The sequence below is a fragment of the Astatotilapia calliptera genome, chromosome 3 (assembly GCF_900246225.1).
Source record: "Astatotilapia calliptera chromosome 3, fAstCal1.2, whole genome shotgun sequence".
Lineage (NCBI taxonomy): Eukaryota > Metazoa > Chordata > Actinopteri > Cichliformes > Cichlidae > Astatotilapia > Astatotilapia calliptera.
In genome coordinates, this window is record NC_039304.1 from 42,873,798 (window position 1) to 42,889,528 (window position 15,731).

Here is a 15,731-nt window from a genome sequence, read left to right on the forward strand (position 1 = left end):
TTTGCTGCTTTATAAGAAAGCCCTCCGCAAAGCCAGAACATCTTACTATTCATCACTGATTGAAGAAAATAAGAACAACCCCAGGTTTCTCTTCAGCTCTGTAGCCAGGCTGACAAACAGTCAGAGCTCTTTTGAGCCAACCATCCCTTTAACGTTAACTAGTAATGACTTCATGAACTTCTTCACAAATAAAATTTTTATCATTAGAGAAGAAATTACCAATAATCATCCCACAGATGTAATATTATCTACAGCTACTCTTAGTACCATTGATGTTAAGTTAGACTCTTTTTCTCTAATTGATCTTTCTGAGTGAACTTCAATAATTACTTCCTCCAAACCATCAACGTGTCTTTTAGACCACATTCCTACAAAACTGCTCAAAGAAGTCCTGCCTTTAATTAATTCTTCGATCTTAAATATGATCAACCTATCTCTAATGATCGGCTATGTACCACAGGGCTTCAAGCTGGCTGTAGTTAAACCTTTACTCAAAAAGCATCTCTAGACCCAGCAGTCTTAGCTAATTATAGGCCAATCTCCAACCTTCCTTTCATATCATATCCTTGAAAGAGTAGTTGTCAAACAGCTAACAGATCATCTGCAGAGGAATGGTTTATTTGAAGAGTTTCAGTCAGGTTTCAGAGCTCAGCACAGCACAGAAACAGCTTTAGTGAAGGTTACAAATGATCTTCTTATGGCCTCTGACAGTGGACTCATCTCTGTGCTTGTCCTGCTAGACCTTAGCGCAGCGTTCGATACTGTCGACCATAATATCCTATTAGAGCGTTAGAACATGCTGTATTACAGGTACTGCGCTGCAGTGGTTTGTATCATATCTATCTAATAGACTCCAGTTTGTGCATGTAAATGGAGAGTCCTCTTCACACACTGAGGTTAATTATGGAGTTCCACAGGGTTCAGTGCTAGGACCAATTCGGTTTACATTATACATGCTTCCCTTAGGCAGTATCATTAGAAGACATAGCATACATTTTCACTGCTATGCAGATGACACCCAGCTCTATCTGTCCATGAAGCCAGATAACACACACCAATTAGTTAAACTGCAGGAATGTCTTAAAGACATAAAGACCTGGATGGCCGCTAACTTTCTGCTTCTTAATTCAGATCAAACTGAGGTTATTGTACTCGGCCCTGAAAATCTTAGAAATATGGTATCTAACCAGATTCTTACTCTGGATGGCATTACCTTGGCCTCCAGTAACGCTGTGAGGAACCTTGGAGTCATTTTTGACCAGGACATGTCCTTCAACGCACATATTAAACAAATATGTAAGACTGCTTTCTTCCATTTGCGCAACATCTCTAAAATTAGAAATATCCTGTCTCAGAGTGACGCTGAAAAACTAGTTCATGCATTTATTATTTCCAGGCTGGACTACTGTAATTCTTTATTATCAGGATGTCCAAAAAACTCCCTGAAAAGCCTTCAGCTAATCCAAAATGCTGCAGCAAGAGTCCTGACAGGGACTAGAAAGAGAGAGCAGATTTCTCCTGTTTTGGCTTCCCTTCATTGGCTTCCTGTTAAGTCCAGAATTGAATTCAAAATCCTGCTCCTCACATACAAGGTCTTAAATAATCAGGACCCATCTTATCTTAATGACCTTGTAGTACCATATCACCCTATTAGAGCACTTCGCTCTCGCTCTGCAGGCCTACTTGTTGTTCCTAGAGTATTTAAAAGTAGAATGGGAGGCAGAGCCTTCAGTTTTCAGGCCCCTCTTCTGTGGAACCAGCTTCCAGTTTGGATTCGGGAGACAGACACTATCTCTACTTTTAATATTAGGCTTAAAACTTTCCTTTTTGCTAAAGCTTATAGTTAGGGCTGGACCAGGTGACCCTGAATCCTCCCTTAGTTATGCTGCAACAGACGTAGGCTGCCGGGGGATTCCCATGATGCATTGAGTTTTTCCTTTCCAGTCACCTTTCTCACTCACTATGTATATAAACAAGTCCTTTCATAACCCCATATCTACACTGTGTCTTTGTGTCATGGGGGGGAAGTCTGTATCTTAATATTGAAATACTGTGATAATAATAATAATAATAATAATAATAATAATAATAATGTGGAAAAGTTCAAGAGGGCCGAATACTTTTGCAAGCCACTGTATTAAAAACAATTGCATATCCAGAGGAAATATTTTTGACAATGAATGAGTCACGTTTTAAACACAGTTTGAATAATCAGCACTGACAGACATTTATTGAGCTCTACAAACTCATCGATGGACGACAACCTGATGATGGGTGAATTTGGAGGGCGAGCTTGAACAGGATTGACTGCTGCGTCAGTACATGCAAAAAGTCTTTGATAGGTTTATAAGATCATGTCAGCGTCAGAGCGATCCAGCAATATTGATCAGTACAGGCAGCGTTATGTTTATATTCTCAAAAATCAACAGACTCATATTCATGTTTCTGTCACAGAGTGGTGACCTTTTCAGGTGTACCTCTGCTGTCATAGCCCTCCCCTGCACCTGCACCACCAAACAAACAAGGAAGTCATATTTGGATATTAGAATGAAACTTCCTCGTTCTGATTGTTGGACAGTCCAATGTTTCTTCTTTCTCCTTTCCGTAGCAATATGTAAATGAGTCTGTATATAACTCATATTAACAGTGTGTCTTTGAATCAGGGGTAAAAACTGTATGTTCATATTGAAATACTCAGTACAAAGAGAGAGTGTGTTAGTACAGATGGTTATTTACTGCACAGCTGTCTGCATGAACACCAGAGAAGAACCAGATGTAAGTTTCAAACCTGCAGGCTCATTTCATGTCTGTGTACAGAGGTGCTGTGTGGACCACATTTGAACTGTTGCTTTTTTCTTCATGGACAATTTTAAACAGATGATCATTTATTAAGAACAATCATATATTTCTTACAGCAGTGTGTGACAAACTAGATATCTGTGTTTAATATAAAGTGCTGCGTGTCCATCAAACACTGAAGAGCTGCTGGATTCATTGTTTCCTCCAAATGACAGAAAAGTCATTTTCATGTGACAGAGCGACGATGCAGTGGAGTCTGTTTCTGCTTCTTCTGATGGGTGAGTGATCATTTTACCAGGGCTCCTGATTGTTTCCACCTGAAATCCTTTAGTTTGATCAGGCCTCATTAAACAAATGAACCCTTACTGAGAAAATCAAGGATTGACCTGTAAACTGGACAGTTTGATGGGAACATGAGTTTCCTGCTTGTATCAGCAGATATTCAACAGTATTTCTTCTGTTTCAGGTCAGTGTGTCTTCATCACATGTCAGCTGTATGAGTACCACTTTATTAAAGAAGAGATGAGCTGGGATGAAGCACGGGCATACTGCAGAGAGAACTACACAGACCTGGCCAAAGTGTTTGACCTGACAGACATGAGAAGACTTCAAGACTCTGCACAGAGTCAAACACAAGCCTGGATTGGACTGTACAGCGAGCCAGGAAGAGACAACAGGAGGTGGCACTGGTCTCTGCCGGGGGAGGAATACACTGAAAATAAGACCTTTTGGGCAGCTGGAGAGCCAAATGATTATGGTGGCACCCCTGAGAACTGTGTGATAATAGAAGACAAATGGGCTGATTACCCATGTACTCACACATCTCAGTTCATCTGCTATGACGGTGAGGATATGTGGACAGTGATATAATAAAATATTTAATAATGTTATAATTTAGTTTATAATCTGTGTTGTATCATATGTTCCTGAAAGAGACAGTTTGAAGAATGAGGCAAATTAGCTATCCACAAACTTCCAGAAGCTTGTGTTATAACTAAGGATGTACAATCATCAGTGTTTCCACTGCAAAGAGCTACGAGGCAGGGTTGTCCTCTGTCCCATCTCCTCTTTGCATTAGCACTTGAACCTCTAGCTGAGGCCATTCGGCAGCACCAAGATGTGCACAGTACAACAGTGGGTGAAACAAATCATAAGATAGCATTGCTGATGTTATTCTGTTGTTCTTTTCAAAACCAGAACTACCAATACCAGCCATTATGCCCATTATATATGAGTTCAGCTCATTCTCTGGTTACAGAATTAATTTTGGGAAATCAGAAGTCTTGCCGCTGGGTGATCAGATTAACTCTTTGCCAGATATTTCTAATCCCTTTCAATGTTCCCCCAGTGGCTTCACATACCTTGGGCTAAACATTACACCAGTTCTTAAAGAATTATGGAAACTGAACTTATCACCAGTTTTAAAAAATTAAAATTTATTAAGATTTAGATAGATGGCAAAAATGGCCTCTTTCTCTTATGGGGCGTTTGAGCCTAATAAAAAGGAATATTGTCCCGCGTTTATTATATCCCCTACAAAGGTTACCTCTATGGATAACCCAGAAGGTTTCTTGTGATATAGAAGAAGTCTTTTTAAAATGTATCTGGGATGGCAAGAAACCTAGATTAAGAATTAGAATTTTACAACTGCCTACTGATAGGGGAGGCTTAGGGTTACCAAATTAAAGTTTTTATAATTGGGCATGTCATGGCTGTGTTTTATGGGAGTGGCTACATGCTTATCTAAATTCTCATTCCCACCTAGACTCTTGGTCTACTTCACCTTCTTCCCTTTGGAGCTTAGCTGTCTGTGACAAAACAAATTACAAACTGAGATTAAGAGTGTTCCCAATTATTTATGATACAATAAGGGTTTGGATGGAAATGCATAACAGGTTGGGTAGAGAAGACTGCACTTCATTCGTGACTCCTTTATTGAGAAACAAAGACTTTGTTCCATGAATGTCTTGCAGTATGTTCGATGCATGGTGTAGAATATATATACTGGAAGTGCTGGGTATACAAGTCTGGCCTAAGTCTTCGGTCTGAAAGACTGCAGCAGTGCAGGACTTTAATTAAGCTCCATAGAGGAAGTTACATCAGAGCTTAACATGTTTAAACCAAATGTGATGCAGCCAGATGTGAACTTATAGTTGTAGCAGATGCAGTATATATATGAGAAACAGGTAATACTATAATTAGTAGGGCCAAAGATAACTAAGAAACAATCATAACCCATCATCTACTACGACACAGCAACATTTTACAATGTCCACAAGGGGTCATTGTAAAATCATAAGTTGGCTAAATAGCTTTAACAGGCACAATCTGTGGCACAAACAACTACAGCTATTATCATACCAGTTAACTTGTCAAACATAATAACACTTACAGGTTCATTAACGCTCACGTAATCACGCGTTACAACTAATAATGATAATGGACTGCATTTATATAGCGCTTTTTGAGACCCTCAAAGCGCTGTATAATTCCACTATTCACTCACTCTCACACACTGGTGGAGGCAGCTACAGTTGTAGCCACAGCTGCCCTGGGGCAGACTGACAGAAGCCAGGCTGCCATATCGCGCCATCGGCCCCTCTGGCCAACACCAGTAGGCGGTAGGTGAAGTGTTTTGACCAAGGACACAACGACCGAGACGGTCCGAGCTGGGGCTCGAACCGGAAACCTTCCGACTACAAGACAAACTGCCAACTCTTGAGCCACGACCGTCCTGCAATGCTCTGCCGCCTTTTGCCTCTCACTCTGCCTCTGCGTGATGCGCACATGACCACTGATGCGCTTCCCTTTGGGTGCGCTTTATTCTTGCCTTTGGACATCCTGAGGCTGAGTCAGCAGAGAATTTGCATATGTGGCATAAAAACGGATGAAGGGTAACTGGCGACTTGTTTCAAAACAACACACTGATGAACTTTGAGCAATTACAGTCAGATTTTAATATTCCTAGAGACCATTTTCATTTTATATGATGATAAGGAGACATTTCTCATTAAGTGAAAAGACAGAACCCATTTCATTTCCGCTTTTTATTCTCTTCTATAGACTCTCAGTAGCAGCACACTGAGCGCTATTCATAAATGGGAGAGAGATCTTAATATTCAAGATACCAAAGAGGAGTGGAAAGGATCCATTAACATAGTTAGATCCACTTTTACTTGCAACTGCTTGCGAGAAACCCAATACAAAATCCTATTCTGCCTATACATAGATGCCTAATGTTTTGCATAAGATCACACCTCATATTTCCCCCTTCTGTAGTCAATGTCAGAAAGAAACTTTTTTTCATTACTTTTGGGAATGCAAACTCATCAAAAGATTTTCGAGATCCACATCTCAAGAACTAACTAATATTTTTAAGAATCAGATCCAAGGGGACCCCTCCTATTTTCTTCTCGGCCTACCCTCTTGCTTTTAAGATGTCCTCAATAGGACAATAGGTAAATAGGAAGTGAGCGTAAAGGACAACAGTTCACTCTTTTTTCTAAATCTGTGGGTAAATGGATGAAAAATATATTTTTTATTTTTCTCTTCTTTTTTTTTAAATTTTCTTTTCTTCACCCCCCCTATTTTGATTTGTAAAGGTATCTAATCACTTTAATGTATTTAATTTCCTTTGGGTGTTTTTTTCATTTCTTGTTTGTCTGTGTTGTTATGTTTTTATGCTTTTCCTAATAATGAATATAAACTGTTAAAAGATAAGAAAGTTTGAATAGATATAGAGACGAGAAAATGTTTGTTTTTGCTGAGAAAGAAAAAGACAAATTAGTTGATAAAGATGATGTTTTTTTGTTTTTCTGTTGACAGCAACAATGAAAGACAACAAAACCTTTCATTTGATTATTATGCCGATTATGGCGAAGAAGACCTGGACTCAGGCTCAGAGCTACTGCAGACAGCATCACACCGACCTGGCCAGTGGACTCGATCAGATATACAGTGAAGAGTTTAAGAAGCTGCAGAAGTCTACAGCCTCGTGGATCGGCCTGTTCAGAGACAGCTGGAGGTGGTCAGATGGGAGTAACTTCTCTTTCAGATACTGGGACATGGACTCATTTAATGATGGACTAAACAACAGGAAATGTGCTACGACTCTGTTAGAGAGATCAGGAAGATGGAGCTCTGCTGGATGTGACCAAAGAAAGCCTTTCTTCTGCTATGATGGTGAGTTTACACAGATTTATCTCAGCTGTTTGTCCAACAGATGAACTGCTGGAGTCACTGAGAGGATTTAGGTCAGTATGTTTCTTCAGCTACTTATTTCTGCAGGTGAAGATGTTTAGCTGATGGTTGGAACAGAGATTTCTCTGTAGAGCGACTGATTCGTCTGAAGAATCACTGAAGTGTTTTCTTTTGTTCTTCCAGTGAAACTGGACCAAACATCCAGAGACTTCAAGTCCAGATTTTACTGATTTCATGTTTTCTCTGATTTTATGGCAGATAAACTGATTCTAATCAGGGAAAACAAAACCTGGGAGGAAGCCTTGAATTACTGCAGACAGACACATCATGACCTGGTTACAATCAGCAACCCTGAGGAGCAGCGATGGGTCCAGGAAAGAGCCAAAAACGCCTCGACTCCTTTCGTGTGGCTGGGACTGCAGTACGGCTGTGCTGCACGTTTGTGGCTTTGGGTCACTGATTATGTAGTGTGCTATGAGAGGTGGGCTTCAGGGGGAAAGACTGAAGCCTGTGGCATGTCTGCAGCCATGACCACAGGAGGGCAGCACGAGTGGGTCAGTCAGAGGAAAAATGAGACATTTAATTTTATTTGTATAAAACACTAAAGTTTAAACCTAAAGTCACTTCTTAGCTGCACATGTAGATTTTCTGGGGTGAACTCTGTGTTTGTGCTCAGTGTTTACAGTCTCTGGGTTTGAAAATGACCAACAGATTGTTACCTGCAGCTTAGACATTTGCAGAGAGCAGTCTGTGTTTCATGTCCTCTCCTTTACCAGAGTCAGGAGCATCTTGGTTTCTTCCTTCATTGTTGCTGGATTGGTTCATTATTAAACTGTAGCAGGATGTTTGTTGTATTTAGTTCAGATAAGGTGAAGGTTTTAATGTTTCTGCTTCATGTGCTGTAAATCTTTGTATCACACCATTGTATCCTCAGCTTCACTAAAAGCAGGTAAAACCATGTTTGTGTCATGACTCCATATGAGCTCTATAATCTGATCATGTTTGTTAATGTAGCCAAATAAACCTTCTGTGGCGGAGGTGTGGTCCCGGGCTCGGCTGCAGGGGAGGAGTGGTGCAGCGAGCTCAACGGGAGGGTGCTGGAGAGGCAGGTGAGAACACAGCTGATGGCGTTTGGCCTGATGACGGTTTCCTTTTTTAGTGAGACAGGAGAGGAGCGAAGGGGAAGCTGGGAACAGCTGAGACCGGAGCTGTAGCTAACATACATTTGAAGATTGTTTATGGAGTTTTCTCAGAAGTCTGAAGAGATTTTTCCAATTTATTGTGATTCAGTGTTTTATTATGAAGGGAAATCCTTTGAAATCTATATGAGTGACAAACAGGACATGTGCTCTGTGAATGGTGTGATAGAATCAGAGGTTTTCTCAGGCTGCACTCATTCATATAGAAACAAATCTGAAAGCACAAACCTCCAACAGTTGATTCTGTTCATCTGGACGTAGCGTTTTGTGGGAGAAAATTTCGTCACTCATCCAAGTGACGTCTTCAGTCTCAGCTGACTGCAGGTTTCCCCAATCTTATAAACAGTACATTTGCATTATGACCTCCCAGCCCACTGATGGAACAATGGGCTGGGAGGTCAGTTCCTCAATCTTAATTATACAAATTCTCATGACCATTGATCAACAACCCTTAGGCCCCCTCCTCGACTCAGAGCTGGTCTTTCCCTTTTCACGTAAACGTAAACCAGCGTTCCGAACGCTGTTTTGAGCGCGGAGTCAAGGAGGCCACTGTCATCGGTGCAACAAATGATAATTTGACAGGCGCAAATCAACAGAAGAAAAATAAAGGCTAGGTTTGTACTAAGTTAGAATATTTCTTTACTGATGATGTTAGACATTTAATGACTTAAATAACCTACAGGACTGAACTTTTGATAAGTTGACAGATCAGCTCTCAACGACTAAAGGCTGCTGTTGTTCTTCTTCTCTTGGATTCATTCATTAACCTGCGTCACGGCCAGACATTCCACTGATTAGCTCCCCCTGCTGGTTCAAATATCTGTCCTTTCATAAATGGTAAATGGTCTGTATTTGTATAGCACTTTACTTGGTCCTAAGTACCCCAAAGCGCTTTACACTATACACAATCATCCACCCATTCACACATACATTCACACACTGGTGATAGCAAGCTACAGTGTAAAGGACGCTCCAGTTTCTCCTCAGCTAAAGGAGACATTAAAGGGCGCACTGAAGCTCCTTTCCTTCATGTTGGCAGATTGCACTGGCCCTGATTTTGGCTGCAGACACTTCCTGTCACATCTGTCACTGTGGAGCTCTCCTAAGCAACTCCATCCAACCTCCACCCGCAGCAGCTTGCACTGTAAGCAGGAGAAGCTGGACAAAGTGTTACAGAGGGGCTGTGAACGCAGCAGCAGCAGCAGCTCTTCATTCTGCCTGCACATGTATCTGCTCCTGCTGGATTCCTCTTGATTTTATGATAAACATATATTTCTGAAATATTTCCTCATATCCTAACATGCTGACGCTCGTCCTCTGTGAGCGGTTGGTGTCTTGGCTCAGGTGATCAGTTTCTGTTTCAGGTCACTTTCTACATGCTGATCATAACATGCAGGTGACCTCAGTCAGGAGGATGATCCAGGTGTTGTGTTTACCTGTCTGCTGTGGTTTCTTACAGATACCAGACTGCATCAGCTTGGAGCTTTTGTCCACAGCTGTTGGCTGGACACTCAGATAAACACTAACTCAAAACTACACTCAGATGTTATGTTTGACCTTTGTAGAAAAGCCCCAGAGCTCCCTTGCTCTTCCTCACTTTGCAGAAGACCAATTAGTGATCAGAGTGCATCACACCTGTAGTCTTCACATGCCTGAAGCAGAGGAAGGGCCATGATGAGACAAATCACTGTTTCTGGATCCTTTATTCCTTTTCATTAGGACTGGATCTGTGTGTGCAGATGAAACATGTAGTTCCTGCTTTTCCTTATTTGTCATGGATTTGCTGTGTTAGTGAGTGATGGTTGTACTTGTAAGCTCAGGTCTGTAGGTTTCTGCAGGTGTTAGCATGTCTGGTGCTGGCAGTCACGCTTTGCTTCATAAGATGAGGCTAAGTTGTTGTTTCTTGCTGTTTGTTATGATCTACTTTATTCATCACTTTTCCAGAACCACAAGCAACTCCATGTCCCTGTGTGACCTCAGTCAACACTCCTGCCATTAGAATCAGACATCTTCTTATGTTCTGGTCAGTCATCCTGCTCCTGCTGGTTTCTTCTTGATATTAAAATAAACATACGCTACAAAAAAAGAGGGGAACACTTGAACAACACAATGTAACTCCAAGACAAACACACCTCGGTGAAATCAAACTTCCATTACACAACTGATGTTGTTAATGGAATAGACAACAGGTGGAAATTATAGGCAATTAGCAAGACATCCCCAATAAAGGAGAAGTTCTGCAGGTGGTGACCACAGATCACTTCTCAGTACCTTTACTTTCTGGCTGATGTGTTGGTCACATTTGATCAGTGATTTCACTCTAGTGGTGGCATGAGACGGAGTCTACACAAGTGGCTCAGGTAGTGCAGCTCATCCAGGATGGCACATCAATGTGAGCTGTGTCAAGAAGGTTTGCTGTGTCTGTCTGTATAGTGTCCAGAGCATGGATGCACTGCCAGGAGACAGACCAGTACATCAGGAGACGTGGAGGGGGCCGTAGGCGAGGAACAACCCAGCAGCTAGACTGCCACCTCCACCTTTGTGCAGGAGGAGCACTTCCAGAGCCCTGCACAATGACCTCCAGCAGGCCACAAATGAGCAGGTGTCTTCTCAAACAGTCAGAAACAGACTCCATGAGGTTGGCATGAGAGCCTGACATCCACAGGTGGGGCTGTGCTTACAGCCCAACACTGTGCAGGACACAAGATTAGCAACTTCGCCACTGGTGCCTTGTGCTCTTCACAGATGAAAGTAGGTTCACGTTCAATTCAATTCAATTCAATTCAATTCAATTCAATTTTATTTATATAGCGCCAAATCACAACAAAAGTCGCCTCAAGGCGCTTCATAGATACAGAGAAAAAACCCCAACAATCATATGACCCCCTATGAGCAAGCACTTTGGCAACAGTGGGAAGGAAAAATTCCCTTTTAACAGGAAGAAACCTCCGGCAGAACCAGGCTCAGGGAGGGGCGGGGCCATCTGCTGCCACCGGTTGGGGTGAGAGAAGGAAGACAGGATAAAGACATGCTGTGGAAGAGAGACAGAGGTTAATAACAGATATGATTCAATGCAGAGAGGTCTATTAATACATAGTGAGTGAGAAAGGTGACTGGAAAGGAAAAACTCAATGCATCATGGGAATCCACCCGGCAGCCTATGTCTATTGCAGCATAACTAAGGGAGGATTCAGGGTCACCTGGTCCAGCCCTAACTATATGCTTTAGCAAAAAGGAAAGTTTAAAGCCTAATCTTGAAAGTAGAGATAGTGTCTGTCTCCCGAATCCAAACTGGAAGCTGGTTCCACAGAAGAGGGGCCTGAAAACTGAAGGCTCTCCCTCCCATTCTACTTTTAAATACTCTAGGAACAACAAGTAGGCCTGCAGAGCGAGAGCGAAGTGCTCTAATAGGGTGATATGGTCCTACAAGGTCATTAAGATAAGATGGGGCCTGATTATTTAAGACCTTGTATGTGAGGAGCAGGATTTTGAATTCAAATCTGGATTCAACTGGAAGCCAAAACAGGAGAAATCTGCTCTCTCTTTCTAGTCCCTGTCAGGACTCTTGCTGCAGCATTTTGGATTAGCTGAAGGCTTTTCAGCAAGTTTTTTGAACATCCTAATAATAATGAATTGCAGTCGTCCAGCCTGGAAGTAATAAATGCATGAACTAGTTTTTCAGCGTCAGTCTGAGACAGGATATTTCTAATTTTAGAGATGTTGCGCAAATGGAAGAAATCAGTCTTACATATTTGGTTAATATGTGCATTGAAGGACATGTCCTGGTCAAACATGACTCCAAGGTTCCTCACAGCGTCACTGGAGGCCAAGGTAATGCCATCCAGAGTAAGAATCTGGTTAGATACCATATTTCTAGGCTTTTCAGGGCCGAGTACAATAACCTCAGTTTTATCTGAATTAAGAAGCAGAAAGTTAGTGGCCATCCAGGTCTTTATGTCTTTAAGACATTCCTGCAGTTTAACTAATTGGTGTGTGTTATCTGGCTTCATGGACAGATAGAGCTGGGTGTCATCTGCATAGCAGTGAAAATTTATGCTATGTCTTCTAATGATGCTGCCTAAGGGAAGCATGCATAATGTAAACAGAATTGGTCCTAGCACTGAACCCTGTGGAACTCCACAATTAACCTCAGTGTGTGAAGAGGACTCTCCATTTACATGAACAAACTGGAGTCTATTAGATAGATATGATACAAACCACTGCAGCACAGTACCTGTAATACCTATAGCATGTTCTTTTTTTTTTTTTTTCTTTTTTTTTTTTTCTAAATGACATCAGAAACAGCTCGAAGAATGAATTAATGGCAGGACTTCTTTGAGCAGTTTTGTAGGAATGGGGTCTAAAAGACACGTTGATGGTTTGGAGGAAGTAATTATTGAAGTTAACTCAGAAAGATCAGTTGGAGAAAAAGAGTCTAACTTAACATCAATGGTACTAAGAGTAGCTGTAGATAATATTACATCTGTGGGATGATTATTGGTAATTTTTTCTCTAATGATAAAAATTTTATTTGTGAAAAAGTTCATGAAGTCATTACTAGTTAACGTTAAAGGGATGGTTGGCTCAAAAGAGCTCTGACTTTTTGTCAGCCTGGCTACAGAGCTGAAGAGAAACCTGGGGTTGTTCTTATTTTCTTCAATCAGTGATGAATAGTAAGATGTTCTGGCTTTGCGGAGGGCTTTCTTATAAAGCAGCAAACTATTTCTCCAGGCTAAATGATGATCCTCTAGATTTGTGACACGCCATTTCCTCTCCAGATTACGAGTCATCTGCTTTAGGCTACGTGTTTGAGAATTATGCCAATTATCTATGAAGCCCACATCGTTTCTGGGACACCACACGTTGAGTAGATGTGACTGCCTGTCTGCATCCTCCAGCATGGCCAGTTAGGCAGTGGGTCAGTAACGGTGTGGGGTGGCATTTCTTTGGAGGGGGGGGCGCACAGCCCTCCATGTGCTTGCCAGAGGTAGCCTGATTCCTATTAGGTACCAAGATGAGATCCTCAGACCCTCAGTGAGACCGTGTGTTGGTACAGTTGGCCCTGGGTTCCTCCTAAAGCAAGACAATGCTAGACCTCATGTGGCTGGAGTGTGTCAGCAGCTCCTGCAAGACCAAGGCATTACCGCTCTGGACTGGCCCGCCCATTCCCCAGACCTGAATCCAATTGAGCACATCTGGGACATCTTGTCTTGTTCCATCCACCTACAACACGTTGCACCACAGACTGCTGAGGGGTTGGTGAATGCTTTAGTCCAGGTCTGGGAGGACATCACTCAGGAGACTATCTGCCACCTCATCAGGAGCATGCCCAGGCGTTGTAGGGAGGTCATACAGGCACATGGAGGCCACACACACTGAGCCTAATTTTGACTTGACATTGGACATTACATCAAAGTTGGATCAGCCTGTGTTTTTTCTACTGAGGTTGTCTCCAAATCCATATCTTCATGTGTTTGATTTCTGTCGATAATTCTTGTGTGTTGTTTTTTGGTTTTTGTCAGCACATTCAACTATGTACGAACAAAGTATTAAGATTATTTCATTCATTCAGATCTGGGATGTCTTATTTTTGTGTTCCCTTTATTTTTTTTGAGCAGTGTATGTTTCTGACATATGCTGACTTATTTCCTCAGATACTAACATTGTTAGGTTTTGTATTGTTGATTGTCATTTATGCTTAGAAATATTTAACCATATATGCTTAGAGGTGTATAATCAATTGTGTAGTGATAGGACTGTGATCTTTAGCAAGCTGCAAAGGCTTGGTGTGTATTCCACACTAGAATGCACACCCACAGCCTAGGAGCATCAGAGAGGTCCTATCTTCTCTTTATTGATATATATGGCATAGCAAACACACGTATATCTCTTTAAGTATAAGAGCCTTTTGTTCAGATGGACCCGCTAGACTCCTGGCACCAGCTTTGGGGAGTCTTCACAGGGTCACATCTTAACCGCACACAAATCATACCACACACACACAAAGGCAAGGTACTCTTTGTTTGTATGTAGATGTCGTATGTTAATGAACCTATGCATATTCATGTAACCTCAATAAAAGAGCAGTGTTACGGGGGAGCGGTCGAGAGCAACTGGGGCCAAGCGAAGGAACGGCGTTTGTCCGGTTCTCTCCCGTGCACGAGTAACATGAAGAACTTTGCCTACTTCATGTCTTGCTTGCGGTGTAATTATGTTGTCTTCAATGTTCCAGCGAATAGGTTCAAGCTACAAACCTATCAAACGTGCTTCAGCTCGTCCTCTGTGAGCGGTTGGTGTCTTGGCTCAGGTGATCAGTTTCTGTTTCAGGTCACTTTCTACATGCTGATCATAACATGCAGGTGACCTCAGTCAGGAGGATTATCCAAGTGTTCTGTTTACCTGTCTGCTGTGGTTTCTTACAGATACCAGACTGCATCAGCTTGGAGCCTCTGTCCAGAGCTGTTGGCTGGTCACACAGATGAATAAGAAAAGTTCAAGGTAAAATGAAAAGACAACTATCCCTGCAGTAGACAGCTCTGTGGCGATGTGTTTCAGTACAGTAGTTACTTTATAGGTGATAGGTGACTATCTCTTACCGCATACTACTAAATCTCCATTTGCACTATTTGCCTATTTGCACTTCTATGCCTCCTTACTTGAATATTGTATATTGTATATTGCATAGCTTTTTTTTTTGTTATACGTAAAATTGTATTGTATTTATTTAAATTTTTTACTTTTTAATTATTTTATTTGCATTTTTTAATCACTAGGGTTTGAGAGTAACGAAATTTCTATTCTCTGTATGTCCTGTACATGTGGCAGAATTGACAAATAAAGTTGACTTGACTTGACTTGACTTGATAACAGTCTTCCCTGGGTTAATGCACAGTTTCCACTATTCAACATCTGACTAAAAATAGTTGATGTTGTGCTTTGATGATGAAGATCCAAGAAAAGGAACGTCGACATGTCCTGTACAGCGTAACACCCGCCTGTACACACGGCATCAAAAACGATAATCTGTTTTTTTTTTAAGCCAAATAACTGTTCAAAGTGCAAGAAAGAATACACATGACATACAAGAACCAGTAAACTAAACACGTGGCCCCTCTACAGCAAACCTACATCACACACTTTATATGTCACAATAAATGGAAAGAACTGCAGTTCATAGTGCTGTGACAAAGGATTCACATCTTTCCTCTTTTCTTATTTTTTCATGTTTCAGATCATCAAACAAATGTTAATATTAGACAACGATCACCTGGATTTCAAATTTTTAGTGACTTTTATTCCGTGACGGAGCCACTGGATGTTTAATGTGTTGTTTTAATGAATTTTTTTGTGTTGTTCCCCCTGGCCAGGGTTGTTTTAATTCATTTTATATTTTTAACTGTTTAAGTATAATAAATTTTATTTTCAGTCACACAGTTTTTTAATTCGGTGCATTCCCTTGACTGCTCCACTGCTCCGTCCGTTTTTGAGGAGGGTTTCCCTCCTTCAATAACACCTGTGTTAAATCAAAATCAC

The 15,731-nt window shown here is 41.4% G+C and overlaps 1 protein-coding gene across 1 annotated transcript; it reads left to right on the forward strand.

Moving 5' to 3' along the window:
* Positions 1-2,709: 2,709 nt before the first annotated feature.
* Positions 2,710-7,939, forward strand: LOC113009912 (macrophage mannose receptor 1-like). Its single transcript, XM_026148564.1, has 4 exons — positions 2,710-2,775; positions 2,916-3,643; positions 6,625-6,981; positions 7,258-7,939. Exons 2-4 carry the CDS (start codon positions 3,322-3,324, stop codon positions 7,602-7,604), a joined length of 1,026 nt encoding a protein of 341 aa, XP_026004349.1. The 5' UTR covers positions 2,710-2,775; positions 2,916-3,321; the 3' UTR covers positions 7,605-7,939.
* The last annotated feature ends 7,792 nt before the right edge of the window (positions 7,940-15,731 follow it).

Excerpts from the sequence above, each read along its gene's own strand:
- LOC113009912 (XM_026148564.1), top strand. The coding sequence starts at position 3,322 with ATGAGCTGGGATGAAGCACGGGCATACTGCAGAGAGAACTACACAGAC. Across the intron at positions 3,644-6,624 it reads TCAGTTCATCTGCTATGACG|CAACAATGAAAGACAACAAA; the intron begins GTGAGGATATGT and ends TTCTGTTGACAG. Across the intron at positions 6,982-7,257 it reads GCCTTTCTTCTGCTATGATG|ATAAACTGATTCTAATCAGG; the intron begins GTGAGTTTACAC and ends ATTTTATGGCAG.